The sequence below is a fragment of the Siphateles boraxobius genome, unplaced genomic scaffold (assembly GCF_051911475.1).
Source record: "Siphateles boraxobius isolate OS27281-9 unplaced genomic scaffold, OSU_SipBor_1 65, whole genome shotgun sequence".
NCBI lineage: Eukaryota > Metazoa > Chordata > Actinopteri > Cypriniformes > Leuciscidae > Siphateles > Siphateles boraxobius.
Genome location: NW_027509192.1, coordinates 17745388 through 17767134, shown reverse-complemented (window position 1 = coordinate 17767134; position 21747 = coordinate 17745388). Strand labels below are relative to the sequence as shown.

Sequence of the window (21747 nt, the reverse complement as noted above, 5' to 3'; positions counted from 1 at the left end):
AGTTGACTTTTGTTTCCTTTTGTTGGAAGGGAAGACATTTTATTAAATGCCAGGCACGTTACTTGATTTTGAATGTTGTATGGTGCATTAAAAGTGTGTTTTTTAAAACGGCACTCCTTTTTATTTAGATACTAAATATAATTAACATCCCAGACAGCAACATAGTGTCAGCCCAAATTTGACACTTATATAGATCCTATATAATTTTTTTTATATAAGTTGCAAACTGATTTGTATTCAGCAGGGTAACAGATTACATTTTAAAGTAACCCTGCAGTCGAGCTCTGGCTTATGTCATTTAACATAAATGCCCTCAGGGTGACTGGATAATGTTTGTGGGTCTGGGCTGCTAAAACAAAGGTTGTAGGTTCAATCAAAAGAACCAAGTCCTGTTCTATCATCATCATGCCCTTGACCACTGCTTGCTCCAGGCTGACTGTCATTGCAGTTGGTGCCTTATAAGTCACTTTAGATTAAAAAATCTTAAATGCAGAGTATCTAAGACCTACAGAAGAGTAACTAGAGCTGCATGGGCAAGGTTTTAAAAAAGGGGAAATTAAACCAAGGCTTTAGTAAAATGGATTGTGGTAGAGTTATCAATTAATTGGTAAACGTCACAAAACTTTTTATTTTTCAGATGTTTTATACGCAGTAAATTAATTAAAAATTACATTAACAACAATAAACATTTCAGTTATTTTATACAGCCACATACTGTACCTTCATTCCAAGTCTATATTATAAGCTTTTCAGCACAATTTAGAAAAAAAAGAAAGTATGAAACACAAACCAATTCACAACATGGCAATACAAATAACAAAAATATAGCCCACAAATATTGTTTGACCAACAAAAAATTACTTTGAAATGAATAGATTCTATAAAATAACTTTTTTGTCATTAGACTTTTTTTTAAATTCAAAACTTTGTATGTAATAATGCTAACCTAAAAATGGTAACATCTAAATTAGCTGATTTTATTTGAATTAGAAAAACAAATTCCATTATTTAGCATTACTGATATTATTTAGCGCAATTCAAGTATAATCGCTCTTTAAGGTAACAATTGCAGGTTTTTCATTCACACACTAACAAGTGACAAATGTAAATGACAGTCAGTTACGTAGCAAAGAATCGAATTATCAACGAATGTGTTGTGAGGGGCTTCAAGATGTTCACTGACGGAGAAGGAGGGGGTCAGTTTGACGTCAGTCAAGAGAAATTATCTCTATAAATAAAGGGGAAAGAAAGCTACAGATGGAAGTAAGTGAGCACTCCCAAGAGAGCACCATAAGATACATTCATCTGTCCCGTGCGCGTTTCATCTGAATATGCCGAATTCAAGCAGCTCCACATCTTCCACGAAGAGCATCCGGAGAGCTGCGTCTGAACTCGAGCGCTCGGACTCTATCACGGTAAGAATCTTTAGCTTATTGTGCGCTCCTCTTAAATAGATTTAGAACGAAGGGAAAAAAAGAAAGAAAGCAAGAACAATTTGACGTTTCCTCGTCAATCTTTGTAATAAAATTGAGATGCGTTTACGCATTAAACTTCATGGGAGTTTGGTCATGAAAATCTACTCTTTCTACGATTACATTAATTAATCTATACAGTTGGGCAGATTTTGACACTTTAGACTCACTTTAAAATGTATGAATTGCATTTATGAGAAGTCCCATTTATTTATTTATTTATTTATTTATAAAAACAAAAACAAAAAATAATGACAAATGTTTATAAATGGAATTATACATTATATTATACAAACATATTACTGTATAATATACATTTTATATATATATATATATATATATATATATATATATATATATATATATAATTTAAAAGTGAGAAAACGTACAGAGTGGCATTTAAGTTAGTTCTGAGAAGAAAAAAAATTCGTCCAGCATTTGTTTGCAGATGCAGTTAGTTTGGTATTATCGGGAGCAATTCAATTCATACATTTCATTAACTTAATTAATAATTTGAGAAATAATATAGTTAACGTGTAGCATTTGATTTACCATCTCTACCGTTTTGCTGTGAGTAAATATAATCTCCGTTGAGAATTACGCACAGCATTACGTGGTAATTAGTAAATGCAAACGCTTTGAAAATAAGTCTAGGCCTATACGTGGCTGTAACATTGGCTCAAGAGCAAATGATTAAGTCTGAGCTATATGGCAGGTATACATACACTGCATTGAAGTTCTTATGCGCTTTTGGAGATGTAAATCACCTCCATCCGATGTCCAACAGGTAAGCAGGTCTACGTTATTATTTATAGATTAGATGCATCTTAAAAATTAATAGTCATGAATGTGTCGTCCTCAATGATGTGCGGCGTTGTCTTCGAACAGTCTCAGAAGTTTGTGGGGAGGCGGCAGAGTTTGATCGAGGATGCGCGTAAGGAGCGCGAGGCGGCGGCAGCGGCGGCGGAGGTTGCGGGACTCAACGAGCAGATCGTGTTTGAGGAGAGCGATGGAAAAGCCTTGCTCAGTCTCTTCTTCTCTCTGAGGAGTTCAAAGAGCCCAGCGCTGTCCCGCACTCTCAAGGTTTTTGAGGTAAGACAGATGGGATTTTATTTTTTCGCAAAAAGTTGTAGACCAGATATCGTGAAGTAAGAAACGCTAAAAGATGGATTTTGAAAATATCTTAATAGGAATCCTAATGGGCACAAATAAGAATCCATTGTGAATCAATTAAGATCCTGATTAAGACCCTTATTCTCACGTCAGATCCTTTAGGACTATATGATGTTTCAAATATAGTTAGCCTACTTTTTTCACGTACTACCTTAGTTTTTGTTTTGAAATATAACATATTAGTTATTCGTCAATTAGGTTAAATATCAGACAAAATTAATTGCAAAATGTACGGTACATTGACAGGAGTTACAAAACTAGAACAATTCTAAATATCCCCAAATCTTTGTTTAAAATTTTCTACATTTAATCTACATTCTAAATATATTTTTCTTCATATATGTTGAGGAACAACAAAATGCAAAAATGTTGCAAATGAAACAATCTACTTTATTATTTATTTATCGACATTATTTTATATGTATTAATATTTAATATAATAATATATCAGTATGTATATTATGACATTTATCTATGTGTATTTAAATTGCCAATTCATTCGAAAATCAAATGTTATAGTTTTGGTCAAACTTTAGTTTGTGGAAAATATTCACTAATACATCTTTTGCCTCAATAAACGCTTAATTACTGCTTATTAATAGTTAGTAATGTAATTATTGGGTAAGATTAAGGGATGTAGAATATGATAATGCAGAATAAGGCTAATGCCATAATATTAATGATTAATGCATATTAATATATGTGCTTTATAAGTACTAATAAAGAGCCAATATGTCAGTGATGTGCAAGCTAATAAGCAACAATGGTGAGAATTGGTCATCGTTTTCATACATTGTACATTTGAGAGTTCACTAGATTAAGAAATGTTTTTTTTTTTTTCACATTCGTAATGGCATTGCCACAATATGTGTGTTAATTTCTAGTATTTTGGGGGGGGGGGGGATTTTATTGTAATGTTCAACTACTGAACACCACAGACATTTGAAGCCAAGATCCACCATCTTGAGACCAGACCCAGCCGAAAACCAAAGGACGGCTTGGAGGATCTGGAGTATTATGTTCAGTGTGAGGTGCACCTGTCAGACGTCAGCACGCTGGTCAGCTCTCTGAAGAGGAGTGCAGAGGACGTCAAAACCACAAAAGAGGTCAAATGTGCGTCTATTGATACGTACGCTTTTTCTTTTCCTTATTTGAATGTCATTTACGCTTAGTACTTTTGTCTTGCTTCAGTTCATTGGTTTCCCAGAAAAATAGCTGAATTGGATAGATGCCATCATCTTGTCACCAAATATGATCCCGATCTGGATCAGGATCATCCAGTAAGTGTTGGAATGGTTCTTCCTTTCAGTCCCACTTTATATAGTCCCACCTACTATAATACTATGTACTTACATCAAAACATAATTACAAGGTACTTATTGTGTTGATGTTGTATTGTAAAACACTTGTGCTGCAATTGAGGTGTGATACAGGTAAGGTTAGGGACAGGTGAGGTTTAAGGTTGGGTAAACGGTGTAAGGGAAAGGTTAACAGTGTAATTACATATGTAATTACATACATTAATAAAATAAAATAAAATATAACTACATTTGATTACCCAAGTTCTGTCATGTATTTCTTATACATTTTTATGTCTTTGCAGGGATTCACTGACCCTGTTTACCGGAAACGACGGAAGATGATCGGAGACATTGCCTTCAAATATAAACAGTGTGTTGCAACAGTGTTTATAATGCTATGTTTGCCTCGCTGGACATGTAGGCACAGATATTTGACTGACACCTGTCTCTTTCCAGAGGAGAACCGATTCCTAGAGTTGAGTATACGGAAGAGGAGATCGGAACATGGTGCGTTGTGCGGAAATAAACAACCTATCCTTGATGAACAAATTAGTCTCATACAAATTTCTCACATGCAACCAAATGTGTGTGCAGGCGAGAAGTGTACTCCACCCTCAGAGATCTGTACACTACCCACGCCTGTAGTGAACACTTAGAGGCTTTCCAGTTGCTGGAGAAACACTGTGGCTACAGTCCCAATAACATCCCTCAGCTGGAGGATGTGTCCCGCTTCTTAAAAGGTACCAATCAAATTATAGCACAGCTAGACAACAGTGCAACCCGTGCGTCATTCAACATGCTATTGAATATAATAAATCATGTTTGGTTACTGTAAAGATTCTTCAGTATTGCCAGTAACAGAAAACACTAGCAATATGTTAAGCGTTTCGGAAAACACCCCAGCAACCACCTACAATACCTTAGCAACCACATTGCCATGACACAGCAACCACCCAGCAACACCCTGGCAACCACCTAGAAGTAAACACTAACACTCATAGCAACCCCATAGCAATGCATTAGAAAACAACTTAGTAACCCAGACAGCAACATAGTGTCAGCCCAGATCTGGCCCACATCTGGAATGTGTGGATTCCACATGTACCGGATTTGGGCCGACACTATGTTGCTGTTTGGGAATGCCAAAGAAAAAGAAGGAAAGAAGCTCCCGACCAAGTTACCACATGTCCTGATTTTGGCCATTTAGACGCTTTCTTGGGTCAACATATTTTGTTGATCCTGGCACAACATTCTTGTCCCAAAATGTAGTCCTAACCCTATCCCTACTCCTAAACCTGACCCTAACCCTGCCCATAACTTATGCCTAAAATCAGAGGGAAATGACAGGTGAATAACACTGATCTAGAAGCATGTAACCCTGATTGTAATCATAAACTTGACATAAACTGTAAACTTGTCCCTCGAATCTGATTGGCTGATTGGAATGGTGTACCAGGATCAACCAAGATGCAGGATCCAGGAACTTCCTCATAACCACTTAGAACACCTTGGCAACCTCTTAGGCATTTCACAGCAACCACCCAGCAACTACACACCCAAACCCTGGCAAACACTCAGGAAACCTTAGCAACTCCATAACATTGTGCTAGCAAACACCTAGCAATGCCACAGCAATCACCTAAAACACCCTAGCAACCAATAGAAGCTACCCAGAACATCCATATAGCAACACCCTAGCAACAACCCAAAATACCCTAGGAATGGCAATACCATACCACTCAGAACACCTGCATAGAAATGTCATAGCAATCACCTAGGACACTCTAGCAACAGCATAGCAACACCCTAGCAACCAGACAAAAGGATGGTGATGAATTTGGCACAGTCAAGCCTCTCTCTCTCTCTCTCTCTCTCTCTCTCTCTCTCTCTCTCTAATGTACAAAGAGCGCACAGGTTTCCAGCTGAGGCCAGTGGCAGGTCTCCTCTCCGCACGAGACTTTTTGGCCAGCTTGGCCTTCCGAGTGTTCCAGTGCACGCAGTACATCCGGCACGCTTCCTCCCCCATGCACTCGCCTGAACCGTAAGAGACTTACTGTCACACATTTTACATTTATGAAGACACTTCCTGTTTATTAAGCATTTGATTTACATCCAGATGTAGGCTGACTCCCTAGTACACGCTGAAACACTGCAACCCAATAAATGTGTATGTCAAATAAAATAAAGGAGCTTGTAGTGGAAAAGGAGTTCAATATAGCATACTTTTTAAAATAGTACTTATTACAGAAATAATACTTTTTAAAAGAATATACTTAAGTGCCAACTGATTGCAATGTTTTTGGACACTTAATTACAATTTAATTAACATATTACTCTTAAAAGTTTAACTTAAATCCGATTAGCTAAACTTTAGAGATTTTCAGTGTGCACTGATAAAAATGATTACATGGTAAGTAAATTAATAAATACTACAGAAATGTACATAAATTTCGACCTGAATAAGTTATTTCAAAAAAATTAAATTCTATACTCAATTTAAGCTTGTAGAAATTAAACTGTAAATATCAATGCTATAAAATGAAGTAAAACCTACTCAACTTTCTGATACTGGTGTTCCCATCATGCACTGGGGCATGAATAATTATAAGGTTGCATTTTTCAACAACATAGTCTTGCAATAAACTTCAAATACAAGTAGTACAAGACTCACCAAACGTTAACTGGCCAAGTTAAAGTTACTTATTTTCTTTGTTTATTTTACTTAACTCAGTTAAGTAGATTTTACTTCCATTTGTGAAAATAACTTAAAAATATATGTATATATACAGTTAGTATGTATTTGTCCATTGCATAAATTGCATAATTGTACATGCATTATATAAATACTGCAGCCCTTGTGAAAAAGAAGTGTACTTAATTGTTTTAAATATTCACTTGCAGCATACTTCAAATCTTAAAAGTATTTGTAAACTTGCAGATAATATAATATTAGTGGAATAAAAGGCCTCTTAAATGTACTTAAAGAGAAAATACATCCAGTACTGTTTTTAACACACTTACAATAAGTACACATTTAAAAAGTGCACTTTGTAACAATGTCAAATTAAAACTTTTACTTTAAAGTACATTTTAAAACCATTGTTTTAATAATCTTTTGTCAATCTTTGAAGAAGAATGTTACACTTTATTTGGTTACACTTTATTTTACAGTTTTCTTGTTACATTTATTACATGTGCTTACCATAGCAATAACAGTAAATTATGCATAATTACATGCAACTAACCAAATCCTAATCCTACCCTAACCCTATAAGTACATGTAGTTAATTATAATTACTCAGTACTTAAATATATAATTACACTGTAACAATGACACCTTAAAGTGAAGTGTAACCGTAGGTGTCTTTGTTACAGTGTAATTATATGTATAACTGCAGTAAGTACATGTAGCAAGGACAATGTGAAATAGTGTTACCAAGAACACACATTTTGATGTGTTGACTGACACAATAAAGCACTTGTATATAAACCAGTGTGTGTTGTTAACTTATACATTTAACATACATAACTTACAAGAAATGACATTAAAGTGTATTTTAGTTTATCATAAATGCTTGTCAATACATTTGGCAGTACACTTTAACCATATTTCAAAAATAACAGAAGTAATGATGAAATTACATATAACAATATTCTTAAGTCCTACTTAAGTGGGTAAAACAAAAGTAAAGTCTGCTTTAATGAAAATGATGGCACAGTATAGTCACAAATAATCATAATTATTTTGTATCTTTTACGTTCCAGGGATTGTGTTCATGAACTTCTTGGACATGTGCCGATATTGGCTGATAGAACATTTGCACAGTTTTCTCAGGTAAAAAAAAAATGCTTTATGTATTTATCCCATATTTCCTTACATCGTTGATCTTGGATCTATGTGCTGAAATCTCTATGTTTTGTCAGAGTATTGGTCTGGCCTCTCTTGGAGCTTCCGAGGAAGATATTGAGAAACTGTCTACAGTAAGTAAAGCATCTCATCAATCTCTGCTGCCAGAGCCGGCCCGAGCCTTTTGGGGGCCCTAAGCAGAATTTGATTTTGGGGCCCCCTCCCACTACGCGGAGTCACCTGTGCTTGACGATTATCGACACAAATACCACGCAATAATGATACATTATAAATTAATACAGTGAGGTTATGTCTTATTAATACAAAATAAATACTTAATAAAAAATAGATAGCCTACTTAAATAAAAAAGTTTTAACTTTTACTTTACTCTTTTACTAACTCTCTGAAACTTCTTAAAACAAACTGTTTTAAAACATATCAAATAAATTATTTGCTAAAATAATGACAAAACTGAGAAATCAGAAACATAATAAGAGCAAGGGTTCAACAATGACAATTATTGTTGAAAACTGTAAAAAATATTATTATTTCTCAACTGTCTCAATACAGTGTAACGTTCCACAAAATCTTTTTTTTTATTTTTTTATTATTATTGTAACAGACTTTGTTGGATAGCACATGACAGAATCCAACAAAGCCTGTTACTATAATACCGGTAATGATGTACTGGCGCTCGTTGTATATGTGTGTATGCAATGTATTTCCCCCCTCGGGCCTTGCCGTAGATAGGAATGGGTCAATTGCTGCAAAAAACATACCGTGAATAATAATGCAAACATACTTTTATCTTGCTCTTTTTGTCTCCTCCTCTGTCATTTTTTCTTTCTATTTTCGGCACCAGAGGGATACGTCCTTTTTTGCGACATGGCTTAAATATTACCGTGACTATGCGCAGTTGCGCACGAATTGTCTATGCACGCGCGAGGTGTCTAGATTATGCGCATGACTTAAACGCTGGCAGACACAGCAGCAGTTGTAGGCAGGTATATTGAGCATGAAATCAGAATTTTCTTGTCTTTAATTATTCATTCATATTAATTCATTCATTTATGTCAGTTGTTTAAGTCATCTAATTTTTTTTTTTCGATTTTTCGACTTGATTGGGGGGCCCCCTGGTGGCCAAGGGGCCCCAAGCAGCCGCTTAGTTCGCTTATGCCTCGGGCCGGCCCTATCTGCTGCTGTACGTTAAAAACGCTGAATGTGTTTGTTCTGAATGTGTTTTCCAGCTGTACTGGTTCACGGTGGAGTTCGGACTGTGTAAGCAAGGCGGGAAGATCAAAGCGTATGGAGCAGGACTGCTGTCGTCTTTCGGCGAACTGGTGGTTGGTGGCGTTTATCGAATGAATTGTTTTGGCTGCTTTTCATGGTGAATGCATTTGATATTTAATGTTGCCCATTGTTTTCTCAGCATTCTCTCTCAGATGAGCCAGAGAGACGGGAATTTGACCCGGACATTGTGGCTGTTCAGCCGTACCAAGACCAGACGTACCAACCCGTCTATTTTGTGTCGGAGAGCTTCATAGTTGCTACAGAGAAACTGAGGTGAGCTGTACTGTGGGTTTAGCCATCATATAATTTACTATGAATGAAAATAAGTTTTAAAAAGTGTAAATCAACTTTTTTTTAAAAATTATTATAGTGGTCCATAAAACAAATGCTCACCCAAAAAATAAAAATCGGATATTTATTGCATACATTTGCTTTTTTTGTCTGTATTGTTATTTTATTTGCAAATAATATCAACTGTTACTTATTTATTATTTATTTATAAAACAATTTTACATAATGCATTTATGACAATAAAATATATAACAAATATAAAATATATGATTACATTCTCTGTAATGGAAAATGAAATGAATGAATGAAAATAAATTAATAAATACTTTTTAATTTGTGTCAAACTAACTAACTAATTAAAATAGTAAATAAAAAATACTCACAAATACAATAAAGGTAGAATATTATATACATTTGCATCGTTTTTGCCTTTGCCTACTGCTACTGGTACAAACTTTTTTTTTATTAAAAAAATTATTAAAAAGTTTTTCATTAAACAGTTAATGGACATGCAATGCATTAAATAAACAAATAAATAATGTATTTATTTATTTATTGCATTACATGTCCATGAACATTTTAATGAAAATTTTTAATGAATATTTTAACCAAATTGAACAAGACTTTTGGATATTAATGAAAATATAAGGCAAATTGTCTATTTATGACTAATTTTAAATGAATGCTAATTTAAAGTTTTGGTTAAAAATATTTTGCAAAGATTAAATTATTCCTTAAAAATCTTGCAAGTATTGACTAATAAAAGAAGGAATTTACTGGATACATTTTCATGTAATTTATGGTCTGAACTATTTGCTGTTAAATAATTTCAGGTCTTTCTATAACAACAATAATTCAACCATTTTTTTTTTTTAAACAGAGCGTACGTGACCCGAATCAAGAGACCGTTTTCTGTGCGGTTCGACCCGTACACAGACGGCATAGAAGTGCTGGACAACCCTCTGAAGATCCAGCAGGGGCTGGAGACCATTAAAGACGAGCTGAAGATCCTCACGGATGCCCTGAATGTGTTGGCTTGATTCTTTCTCCAGGAGCCAAACTCCTCTCCTGTTCCTCTAAGCTTCATATGTGACGTCTCATCGTTATGCTGTGCGTCTACGTCTACATCTGCTGCTATACTGACGTCGTTGCTTTTAAAACACTGAGTGCCAGCCTCAAAACCTCATCTTGGAACTCTATACCAGAAACCTTAAAGGGATAGTTCACCCCAAAATGAAATTTCTACCATCGATTACTCACCCTCATGTCGTTCCAAACCTGTATGCGTTTCTGTCTTCTGTAGAACATCAAAAAGATATGTTGAAGAAAGTCTGTTACCAAACAGTTTTGGTTTGTATGGACAAAACATACAACGGAAGTCAATGGGAACCGAAACCAGCATTCTTCAAAATCGTCTTTCATGTTCCACAAAGAAAGTCACACAGATTTTTGGAACAACGAGGGCGATTAAATGATGACAGAATTTTTATTTTTGATCTCTGGATTAATGGATCACTCTGTGATACTCTACTACACAAAAATTGTGTCAACATGACATTAATTACATTTTTTTTTATCATGCCCATTGTAAATTAAGCTAATAAGGGGGCGTTTACACGACAACGTTTTCAACTAAAAACGTAACACTTTTTATGCGTTTTGGCTGTTCAATAATGGCATTTTGAGGGCCTGAAAATGCAAACGGGATTCAAAGTGCAAGTTTTTGAAAACGATACCATCATTCGTATGCGAATTATGTGTTCAGTCTATAGAGAGCCTAAGTCCCTCCCCTCCGCTTCCGGCTCATGGGACCTTATTTCGGAAAAAATATGTATGGTGGTCAATGGCGAGAGACAACTTATCTTTTTATTCCGTCTGAACTGTGCCCTGAATTACACATATGATGTTTGTCAATTTAAAAGATAATTATGAAAGTCAAGAAAGTCACAGTTTGTCATAAAACAGAAGAGTAACATTTAGTTTTATGTGAAAATCTCTTAATGAACTACATCTCTCGTCTCGCACTATGTACGTCACCAAGCTCGTGTGTGTGTGTGTGTGTGTGCAGTCTGGTACAAAACACACAGGATGACAGTGTAACGTTACAATTATAACAGACTATAGAAAAAAAGACAGACGTTAGCTTCAGTAAAGTTAGATTCATTCATTGAGAGAAAAGGTATGATGTCACATGCGCGCCTTTTGGGTTTGTAGTCTTTGTAATTATGTATTTTCACAGTCTTATACCTCAGTTTTACATCAAACTGTAACTTTCTTGACTTTAAAATGTATCTTTTAAATTGACAAACATCATATGTGTAATTCAGGGCACATTTCAAACAGGATCCAAATATTTGTTGTCTCTCGCCACTGACTACCATACAATATTTTTCCGAAATAAGGTCCCATGGTCCACCGGAAGGGGAGGGACTTAGGCTCTCTATAGGCGTGTAGTTTTCTTTACAAAGTGGCATCGCCATCTACTGGCCTGACATGAATAATACAGCGTTTTTAGCCGTTTTTGCGGATCCGTGTAAACGTTGTAATCTGTAGGCGATTTTTTGGGGGGGTAAATCGTTGTTGTGTAAACGTACCCTGAAGCTAGAGAAGACAAAAGTTATTTATGAAATATCACCAGATTTAGTACTATTCAAAAAAAATTTAAGAAATATGTACAATATATAATCAAATGTGTATAATAAATAAAAATGTAATGTATTAGTATTCCAAATATATTCCTAGAATAATACATTGAGTCTGATTCCTCTACAGATGGTAGAAATATTTTATTATTAACACCAAATCATTCATAAAAAGAAAATGCTGGCCTACTGATTGGTGCCTGTTTATATTCAACTTTCTCCAGAAAATATGAAATATAAATATGAATAGTCTCTGCAAACAAAGCATAAAAGTGGAAATACCATTGCTGTTAATAAGCATAAATAAAGTTGCAAGAAAACTGTGTAGTGCAAGTGGTTTACTTTCTGACTTTATATCGAATCAACCCTTTCATAAATGCTTTTTACAGGAAAGTATGTTGGTTTCAGAAGACTATTTGTCTGACTGAACCTTAAATAAAACAACCACCACCAGATGGTAGTCTAAGCATATATGTAGGTGAAGCGTCCAACACCAGCACTTTTTGATGAGCGCTTTTATATTAAGGACGGTATAATGACTAGGGATTTTGTAAGGGTCGTGTCATGAGGTTAGAGGTTAGGATTAGAATGAGGATTCTGATTTTGGATCCAAGTAGTGGGAAAGATCTACCATTTCAATACGCAACCAACCACTAAATACATTTTAAAAATCCCACAGTGGAATACGTCATGTAGTAAATCAGTAGGTGTAGGATTTTACGCTAACGAAGACTGATATATTATTGTAGTTACAATTACAATAATTTAGCAATTAAACTGAGGTCACTGAGTTTAAAACAGAGAGCTATTCAGGTCAAATATTGGCTATTGCTGACTGTACATATTGGTTATCACAAAACCTCCTGTGCTTTTTACTGATGACCTCTAATGTTTTGTACTGGACTCGTTGGTCCTGTACCATGGGCAGTTTTATCTATTGTTGTGCATGGCAATGTGACTAAGATGAAAATGCAGTTTACTGAATGCAGTGAATGATTTATTGCAAGGCCCTACAGATCTTTTGGGTTTCCTGCTTCCTTCATCTGATGGATAATAGGAGACAGAGGAAGAGAGGTTTAATGTCTTTATAATGGTGCTTCCAGTAACAGAGTGCATTGATAATTCATGCCAGCAGCAGCAGGCCCCCCTTTTTCCATGCGCCGCTATTCTTCTTCTGACCAGCAGGGGCGCCATTTTAGTCAAAGAAGACAGGACCATTGCTTTTCTCTAATTTTCTCATCAATTTCTACCAGACTTAACGCTGTTTATCATCACTTTGCGTATCTTAACGTTTAATTTAAGTTGTTTTTGGCAAGAAGCGGTTAATTTTACAATGCACGGTTTGTGATCTCAACATTTTGATGTCATTCTCGTGTTTGCCTACGGAATTTCATTGAAGATTTCCAACCTTAAAATTTTCTTCAAATATTCTTTGGCCAATCCAATCACACAATGTAAAAAATAAAATAAAAAATAGCTTACATTAATCTTAATGATCGTGACATTCAAAAGAATGAAGAATTTGCCATATGTTTATTATGTATATTATAGGCCTATATATTATATACATATAATTTAATATAATATAACCCAATACATAATATATTATAGTCTATTATATACAGTTTGCACACACACACACACACACACACACACACACACACACACACACACACACACACACACACACACACACACACACACACACACACACACACACACATATATATATGTGTGTGTGTGTGTGTGTGTGGTATACACTGCCTTACATTTTAAGTACAATCAACTTGAATGTTAAACTGATTTGAAATAGATAAATCTTGTATAACTAATTTAAAAAAAAAAACAGGTGAAAATTGCTACACTTATTTTGATGTAAAACATTTGTTGTCATTTTATTGATCATATAATTTATTATATATATATATATATATATATATATATATATATATATATAATTTATTGTTCACATGATGATTATGGTTTAAAACAATTTCAAAAGGTGTTTTAGTAAGGCAGTATTAGACTTTTTGGACCCTGCATTTCATATCAGATGGAGACTACTGTCCACGAAGAATAACATCTGCATCTAATAATGGCCCTTATTGCTTTCCCAGGTGATGGATGACATTTCCAAGTAATTCAATCAAACCAATTTAAGTTCAATTCAAGTCGAGCTAATTCTTCATTATCCTCTCAGTGTTCTGAATGGTCAGCCTGTAAAGTGAATTACCATCATTACAGCCACTATTCGCGTGAGGGTCGATAAGGCAGGTGGATATCAGAGGAAATGACGGCGTAAAGCGTTTCATCTTCACTCCTTATCATCCGGGCACTTTCCACTGTAAAATTTTACACATCGACTGTCCTGCCAGAAATCTGTACACTGACGTGTGCGTTTCTGAAAATTTGAACGTTGTCTTATTCATCGGTTTATTTAGGCTACATATATTTTATTTATTTGTTTTACTGTAGCCTATTTATTGGCTATGACTATAAGTTATACGGCTATTTTACTGTAGCCTATAACTGGCTGAGAATGAGATGGTGTTACAATAATTTGTGAAAAAACGATGAAGCCGTCATACTAATTTAGGAAAGCATAGCCTATTTTTTAAATGTTCATTGACCTTTTTTTGATCTGGAATTCTTGGCAAACTGCTGGAGATTCACTGACCACCTCGAGTTTTACCTCACGGACATGCGCACGAGAGGGGCGGGGGGTGGAGGGGGGTGTTAAGGGGCGGGTTTGGGTATATAATACTTCTCTCACAGAACTTTTGCCTGTCGCCTGATTTTTGGGACAGCTCCACACAACATCCTAACACCAACTGGGGAAACTAACAGACCTTTTCAACCAAATACAACGGCACTGCATTTGTTTTTACGTTGTCATGGAGGATCAACTAAAACATCATTCTGTTTGCCATACCTGCTTGAGAACAGACAGTTTCATAAAGAAGGTAAAGAAAACAATTTGATAACCTTTAGGAAATCTTGGATATATCTGAAAATAGTCTCTTAAATAGAATAATCTATTTTTTTTTTTAAATAATCTATTTTTTTATTGACTTGAATAGGCCTAAACATCTGAAATTGACACGTTTGGAAACAAAAAGAGATTTTTGATGCAGTCTTTTCAGTCAGTTCGCGTAATGCAACGGAGATGTTTTAGACACTTTAAACTGCTAACAGCTCTAATCATCTTGACAGCTCTAAATCTGAAATATAAGATATTATAAAATTTAACATAATGAATTTCTGTAAAGCTTATTTGAAACAATGTGTAGTAAAGCGCTTTACAAATAAAAATGTAGGCTAGCCTACTTGCCACTTCATTCAGGATACGCGCGCACGGGGAAGAAGTTGCGCAAGGGGGCGACAGCACTTTAAATGAGCTGGGTTTAGGGAAATTATATGCTGAGTTGTGTGGAATGAGATAGCTGGGTATATTGAGCAGTCTTGCAACTTGTTGAACGTTGTGTAAGAGTGTAGCCTAAATAAGGTAGACAAAAAGTCGTTTTGACGTGGATAAGCAATTCATCTTCTAGCTTAATTAAAAAGATGCATGCAAGTAGGCTACAATCCCAGCGTGTTTGAAGAATTGCATTGACGATTTGGAATGCACTGAAGGAACTGATGACTATTACCAGAGGAAGATCTTGAAGATGATTGATCAGCAGGCCTTTAGACTTTAAAATATCAGCTTTTTAGTGAAAAATTAAATGCTACAAAATGCACAATTTCCCAGGGTGTTTTACTGCATTTAGTGAATTCAATGATTCAAAGAAAAAATAATAATACTGTAGTTACTCAAAAATCGGACCTCTTTTTTGTTGTTGCTAAAACAAAGGCTACATGCATTAGAGAGAGGAAAACACGATTCCAGTGTTGCATGTATACATTTCACTTTTTGTGAACTACACTGCATGCTTTTACATACTGTACATTTACATAGCCTACATGTGATCAAGCAAGTGCATGCAGGTATTTTATTGCATTACTAAATTCAATGCATTGAGGAAGCTAATAATAGTTGTTCAGTATTATGTTATGTATTTAAGATATACATGATATCTTTATATATACAAAGGGTACATTAAAAATGAAATGCACCATCTAAACTAACTAAAACACATTATCTCTGCAGGCCATAAAGATGTACTGGTCCATACGGATGCCCATATGCATACTGTTTTTAACCCTGTCTGCCTTCGAAGTCGCTTCAGCTGAAACTTTATGTGGTGGAGAGCTGGTGGACGCGCTACAGTTTGTGTGTGGAGACAGAGGCTTCTATTTCAGTACGTATATTTGGACATCTCTGTGTTTTCTTTTCTTTGGTTGCAAACCCTGCCAATTGTATGTCACGAACGACCAGACTTACGAGCGAAGTCTCTGCAGATTGTGCTGACTGGGCGCATTCTCTCGCGATATCTGTGATTGCATATGAAAGGCATGCTAAATGAGCCACAATGGCCTGGTTGTTTACTTGCACATTCCACCAGGGAAAGTAATAGTACCCAAGTGGCATTCCATTCACCTCTCCAGAAATGTTCCCAGGCTACACTCAATTGAAAAAAAGTTGTTTGTCCTCTTACATGGCTGGATGGATTGAGACAGCTTCATTACTAGTTTAGCGTAACAGATACTAACATATTGATTTGCACTAGTTGCAATGATTGCCGATTGTTCAATCCAGATCCATATACATCTGCTGGTTGTACACCATTCACATGCACGGAGGGGGTCGAGAGCACAACTTTTTAAATATTTGTCGTCTTCCTCACGCCAGCACTGACAAACAGACAAGGCCTTTGTGTTCTCTTGTCCATAGAAGCCTAACTACCCCGAAAGATCATTATCCAATTTGGGCCAGCGCAGATTTTCCCCCCTCTATCCACCAGATCCACCTTTCAATGTTTCCCATCCTACAATCAAGAACATACTTTCAGATCATTGCGGTTGTGAGAAGCGCCAATACTACGCATAATATTTGACTGAAAATCAATTGTTCCTTCCTTTCCCCCGGTCTGGTTCCCCCACCTCCATTACTGTGTCCTGTATCTTCGCTCTTTCATGCCAAGTCTGTTTTTCTACCCCTCCCCCTTCCTCTCGTTCATGCTCTCTTTATCTCTGCTGAGCTGGCAAAGGACAAGGTCAAAGGATATCCACCATTTACTCATCCAAACAGAAGCGAAGACTTTTGCCCTTAAATACTCTAGCTGTCTTATTTGTAGACTTTCGGTCTTCCATTCCTGGGATCCGTGTTGCTGGGTTGTCGGCGAATTCTTCGAAACAGATTTCGAAGAGCTTAATTAGACGGCATTACGAGATCAGTCCGGGCGAGAAAACAAATAAACAGACTCCATTTTATGCCACAGATTTTGCCTTTATTATACACCATGGATGCATCCCAGTCAAAACACGATGAATCGATAATGAAATCTGCTTTGACAATGGAATCAGGCCACTGTAGCTGATTTACATTGACTTGTTTGATGGCAACTGTTTGGAGAGTTTCACCCAAATCTCTTCTTCTTTCTTGCCAAAACAGCCAAAACTAGCCCCCCTTAGACTTAACTGGTTTGAGATGGTCAAATGGCCTTTCAGCATGGCTATGTTGGTGTTCAACTGGATCTCCAGCTGAAAAAATAAAAGAAAAAAATAAATCAGTCTATGCTAGTTTGCTCATCTGTTGGCTGGTTTTAATTAGGGATTTTTTCCCCCACTTTTCAGCTGTTCAGGCAGGATGACTAGTTTACCCAGCTAAAAAACAGCTTTACCAGGCTCAGTGAATGGGAACTTAAAACATGAATGATTTTCAAACCAACTTAGGCTGGTTTAATCAGTCTTTTTAGTAGAGTTACTGTACCTGGTCAGCCAGCTGGAGTATTTGACAAGTGCCCCAAACCTGGGAGACCAGCAAACCAGTTTAGGCTAGTATAGTTCAATCAGCATTGTATAATCCTGTCAACATTTACTAATGACTTTCTGGAATACAAAATCATATATTTTGAAAAACTGTTTTTGACCATGCAACGGAAGTCAATGGGGTCCAAAGCAACACTGGTCACCACTGACTTTCACTGCATGGACAAAAAACTGGTTTTGAACACAGATTTGCAATGACATGAGGACATTTTTAGGTGAACTTCATCAAATTTGTCTGACATGTGATCATCTAAGAGCTTCTTTCCCTGTCATCCATAAATTTATTTTATTTGTATCCCTGCAGGTCGACCAACTAGTAGGTCGAATAGTCGGCGTTCTCAAAATCGTGGGATTGTGGAAGAGTGTTGTTTTAGCAGTTGTAACCTAGCTCTACTGGAACAATACTGCGCTAAACCTGCCAAGTCAGAGAGGGACGTTTCAGCCACATCCCTACAGGTCATCCCGGTGATGCCCGCATTAAAACAGGTATGCCGACCGTGGGAAACAACAAAAAACTCTCCAGCACTTTATCACACGCACCATCTTGATTGTCCTGTGCTTTCTGCCGAACTTGTCCATCCTGGGATGTGGGTTTAAAGAAAACAATGAGCCAGAGTAAGGAGCTAGTAAGCAAGTATTGCCCTAAAACTGCTGACCAAGTGGAAAATGATATGATAGAAGTGAGAGGTCATATCTAGGTTGAAATTTTCCTTTAGATTTACATCACATACTTGGATTGGGTTACCAAACCAGTGTCTCTCAAAATGACCTGGATGTTGACTAGCTGGTTGGACATTGGGGACAAGTGGAACTGTGCCCGTATCGCTTTCCTTGTCATTCTTCAGTGTTGAGTTTTGTTCTTTGTCAGTATTAGAAATTGATTGCCCTTTAAATAACATCTGGTATGGGTATTTGCCCAAAATTCATCATTTCCTCACCATCATGTCCTTCCTATATGACTTTCTTCTGCAGAGCACAAAAGGGATATTTTGAAAAATGTTTTTATCCATAATAAATAAAGTCAATGGGGTCCAAAATAACAGACTTTCATTGTATTGATTTTAAAAGGAGGAGACTGTTTGGAACGACTTGAGAGTGAGTAAATAATGGTAGACTTTTCATTTTTGGGTGATCTAAGACTTTAAGAAAGACGAGGATTGGGCAAGAGAATATCAAGTGGGGTGTTCTCTTGGTAGTTTAGGGGAAATTCTATCAAAATCTATTTTTGGCAAAATACTGCAAAATGATTAAAATTTTTAGTCAAATGCTTTTGAGTTTAAGAGAGTTTAAAGTCATTTTTAGAGATCTTCTAAGCAATCGTAGAAGATATCTGTCAAGTCAAGTCACATTTATTTATATAGCGCTTTTTACAATACAGATTGTGTCAAAGCAGCTTTACAGAGATAACAGGAAATCTGTGAGAATTTAAACCTGTTTCAGGAGTCATTTTCTAACACTATTATTACTTTCGCAACAGGAGGTCCCAAGAAAGAACGTGACCGTGAAATATTCCAAATATGACGTGTGGCAACGGAAGGCTGCCCAGAGGCTACGGAGGGGCGTCCCTGCCATCCTGCGGGCCAAGAAGTTTAGGCGGCAGGCGGAGAGAATCAAGGCCCAGGAGCAACTGCACCACCACAGGCCTCTCATCACACTTTCCAGCAAGCTCCCGCCCATCCTTCTTCCCACAGAAAACTATGTCAGCCACAAGTGAAACCAGGATCATTTGCACAGAGTCGATAAAAAAAGACTAGGGGATCAAAGCTTTTTGTCTCTGACGTCATTTCTGTGGCAGTCCTCAACAACCTTTCTTCCTTCCCCACCAGACGTGCTCACACGCTCTTCAAGTTTCTATTCTTGCTGTTTCGTTCACCAACAAAAAGGCAAATCATAAATGAGAGGAACACAATTCAGGTGAAGAAGCAAAAGAAAGAGCGAAGAAGCTGCGGAACGTCGAACGTTTTCGCCAGTTTGGAGGACGTCAGAACGCGAGGAACAGCTAGAGCTAGCATGAACGAACCCATTCCACTGCATTCTCCCGAGACAAAAGTATCTCTCTTTTAGTCCTTTTTAAATATTAGTTTGCACCTGTAACTATAAAGGGACATCCACACTGTAAGGAATTGTTGTAAAATTAGATTCCTGTTCCAGCACCTTGTAATCACAAATGAAAAGCAGAGAAGAGTCTGCGAATTGCACATCGCCACGGATTACGTCAAAGTTCTTGTTAAGTAAATAAAAAAGGCACTATTTTTTTATGGACTATGAACATGTAGCTCAAACAATGTCATGGTGCTAGCTTTGGGAATGGACTCAAAGGAGAAGGGGTTGAAAAGCATGTTTTTTTTCCTTTGAAACTTTATTAAACTTTCCGTTTTAAGGAAAGTGTGACTTTGGAAAGAGTAAATAAGAGTATATTGGCTGCGGGGATATCAGATGCGTATACGTAAGACACGCGACGTATGCCTTGGGTCCCGGCGCTGCCATTGCGATAAAGGAAAGAGCATTGTGGGGACGCTGAAGGGATCATGTTCAGATGCCTGGACGTGAAGAACTCGCCTCCTTTCAAGCTTGGCTGCACAAAACCCCTGCTTTGCACTGCAGGAAGAGGGAACATTGTGACCTTGAAAAAGTGGGATGTTTGTATTTTCTATGTTCTTCTTCGTGAAAACCCTTCAAGGAAAAAAGGCACAAAAAAAAAGCCCAGTTTGGTTTCTGGTACCGTGACATTCTTGTTGTTGCAAAATAGGCTTTGTGTTTTTGTAAGGTTATTTTACAGTTCTGAAAAAAAGGCACAAATATCAATTCAAAGGGAAAAAACGCAATAATGTCAACTAACATATATTTTAGACATTTATCTGTAGTATTCACATGCTTTTGCCTGAGAAACAAATACTTGAATATAAATAAATAAATATATATATATATATATATATATATATATATATATATATACATATAGAATAAATATGGAAATATATATTATAATTAGTTTCCAGGGACATCATGTAATATTCTTTTAGTCTGATCTGTATCTTGCGTAATGAGCCGCCAAGCTTCTTTTTGTTTGTTTGTTTAAGTACAAATATGGGCACTGTATAAAGGCATTATTTATTTTGTTATAAAATTATATATTAAAATCAGTCCAAATACAGTAATATACATAGCACTGATGCTCAACTGATGGATTCTATTTTATATGCTCTCTTTTTTTCCCATTTTACATGTAAATGCTTTTTGTAGATGCTTTGTACCAAAAAAAAATCCTTTTTTTTTTTCCTTTTGGTTCGCCACAGAGCTATTTTAAAATCAATATTTTAACAGCAGCTGTAGCCTGGATTGCTTAGGCATGTTGTAATGCAAAAATAGGCACATACTCAGAATACTCTCTCTCTCCCTCTCTCTCTCTCTCTCTCTCTCTCTCTACCGCATGGCTTTTTAATCTGCCAAATGGATTTCTGTTTGTAAAAAAAACAAAAACAACTACAAAAAAACTTGCATTTAACTTTCCTCACGAGGTTCAGGATAAACCCGGTCTTTATATTTCACTATTGTACACAAAACCACTACAGTCTTAATTGTTGTATCATAATTTTTGGCTTCTCTAAGGTATGCCATGTTTTGGGGGTTGAGAAGAGTCTGTCCCTGGTTCAGTGTTTGTTCTTGTTGCTGAGTAATTGAACTGCAGTCATAAGTTAAAGTAAAAATCCATTATAAAGATCCATTATGAAGTCACAAAGAGTGGACTGTTTATACATCCCTTCAATCTCGCCATCTTACAATAATATGCCCTAAATCC

General features: G+C 36.4%; 2 protein-coding genes across 2 annotated transcripts; both read left to right on the top strand.

Annotated features, from left to right (window-relative positions):
• Positions 1 to 1290: 1290 nt before the first annotated feature.
• Positions 1291 to 12347, top strand: th (tyrosine hydroxylase). Its single transcript, XM_077211288.1, has 13 exons — positions 1291 to 1415; positions 2361 to 2564; positions 3584 to 3758; positions 3837 to 3925; positions 4249 to 4316; positions 4403 to 4453; positions 4541 to 4686; positions 5852 to 5987; positions 7712 to 7781; positions 7871 to 7927; positions 9042 to 9137; positions 9224 to 9357; positions 10256 to 12347. Exons 1-13 carry the CDS (start codon positions 1332 to 1334, stop codon positions 10413 to 10415), a joined length of 1470 nt encoding a protein of 489 aa, XP_077067403.1. The 5' UTR covers positions 1291 to 1331; the 3' UTR covers positions 10416 to 12347.
• A 2456-nt stretch (positions 12348 to 14803) lies between these two features.
• On the top strand, positions 14804 to 20808 carry igf2b (insulin-like growth factor 2b). The gene is made up of 4 exons (XM_077211287.1): positions 14804 to 14980; positions 16168 to 16318; positions 18253 to 18434; positions 19426 to 20808. Exons 1-4 carry the CDS (start codon positions 14912 to 14914, stop codon positions 19660 to 19662), a joined length of 639 nt encoding a protein of 212 aa, XP_077067402.1. The 5' UTR covers positions 14804 to 14911; the 3' UTR covers positions 19663 to 20808.
• The last annotated feature ends 939 nt before the right edge of the window (positions 20809 to 21747 follow it).

Coding starts and splice junctions, on each gene's coding strand:
- th (XM_077211288.1), top strand. CDS start 1,332: ATGCCGAATTCAAGCAGCTCCACATCTTCCACGAAGAGCATCCGGAGA. Junction 2,565..3,583: donor GCACTCTCAAGGTTTTTGAG/GTAAGACAGATG, acceptor TGAACACCACAG/ACATTTGAAGCCAAGATCCA. Junction 4,317..4,402: donor ATTGCCTTCAAATATAAACA/GTGTGTTGCAAC, acceptor GTCTCTTTCCAG/AGGAGAACCGATTCCTAGAG.
- igf2b (XM_077211287.1), top strand. CDS start 14,912: ATGGAGGATCAACTAAAACATCATTCTGTTTGCCATACCTGCTTGAGA. Junction 14,981..16,167: donor CAGACAGTTTCATAAAGAAG/GTAAAGAAAACA, acceptor TTATCTCTGCAG/GCCATAAAGATGTACTGGTC. Junction 18,435..19,425: donor TGATGCCCGCATTAAAACAG/GTATGCCGACCG, acceptor CTTTCGCAACAG/GAGGTCCCAAGAAAGAACGT.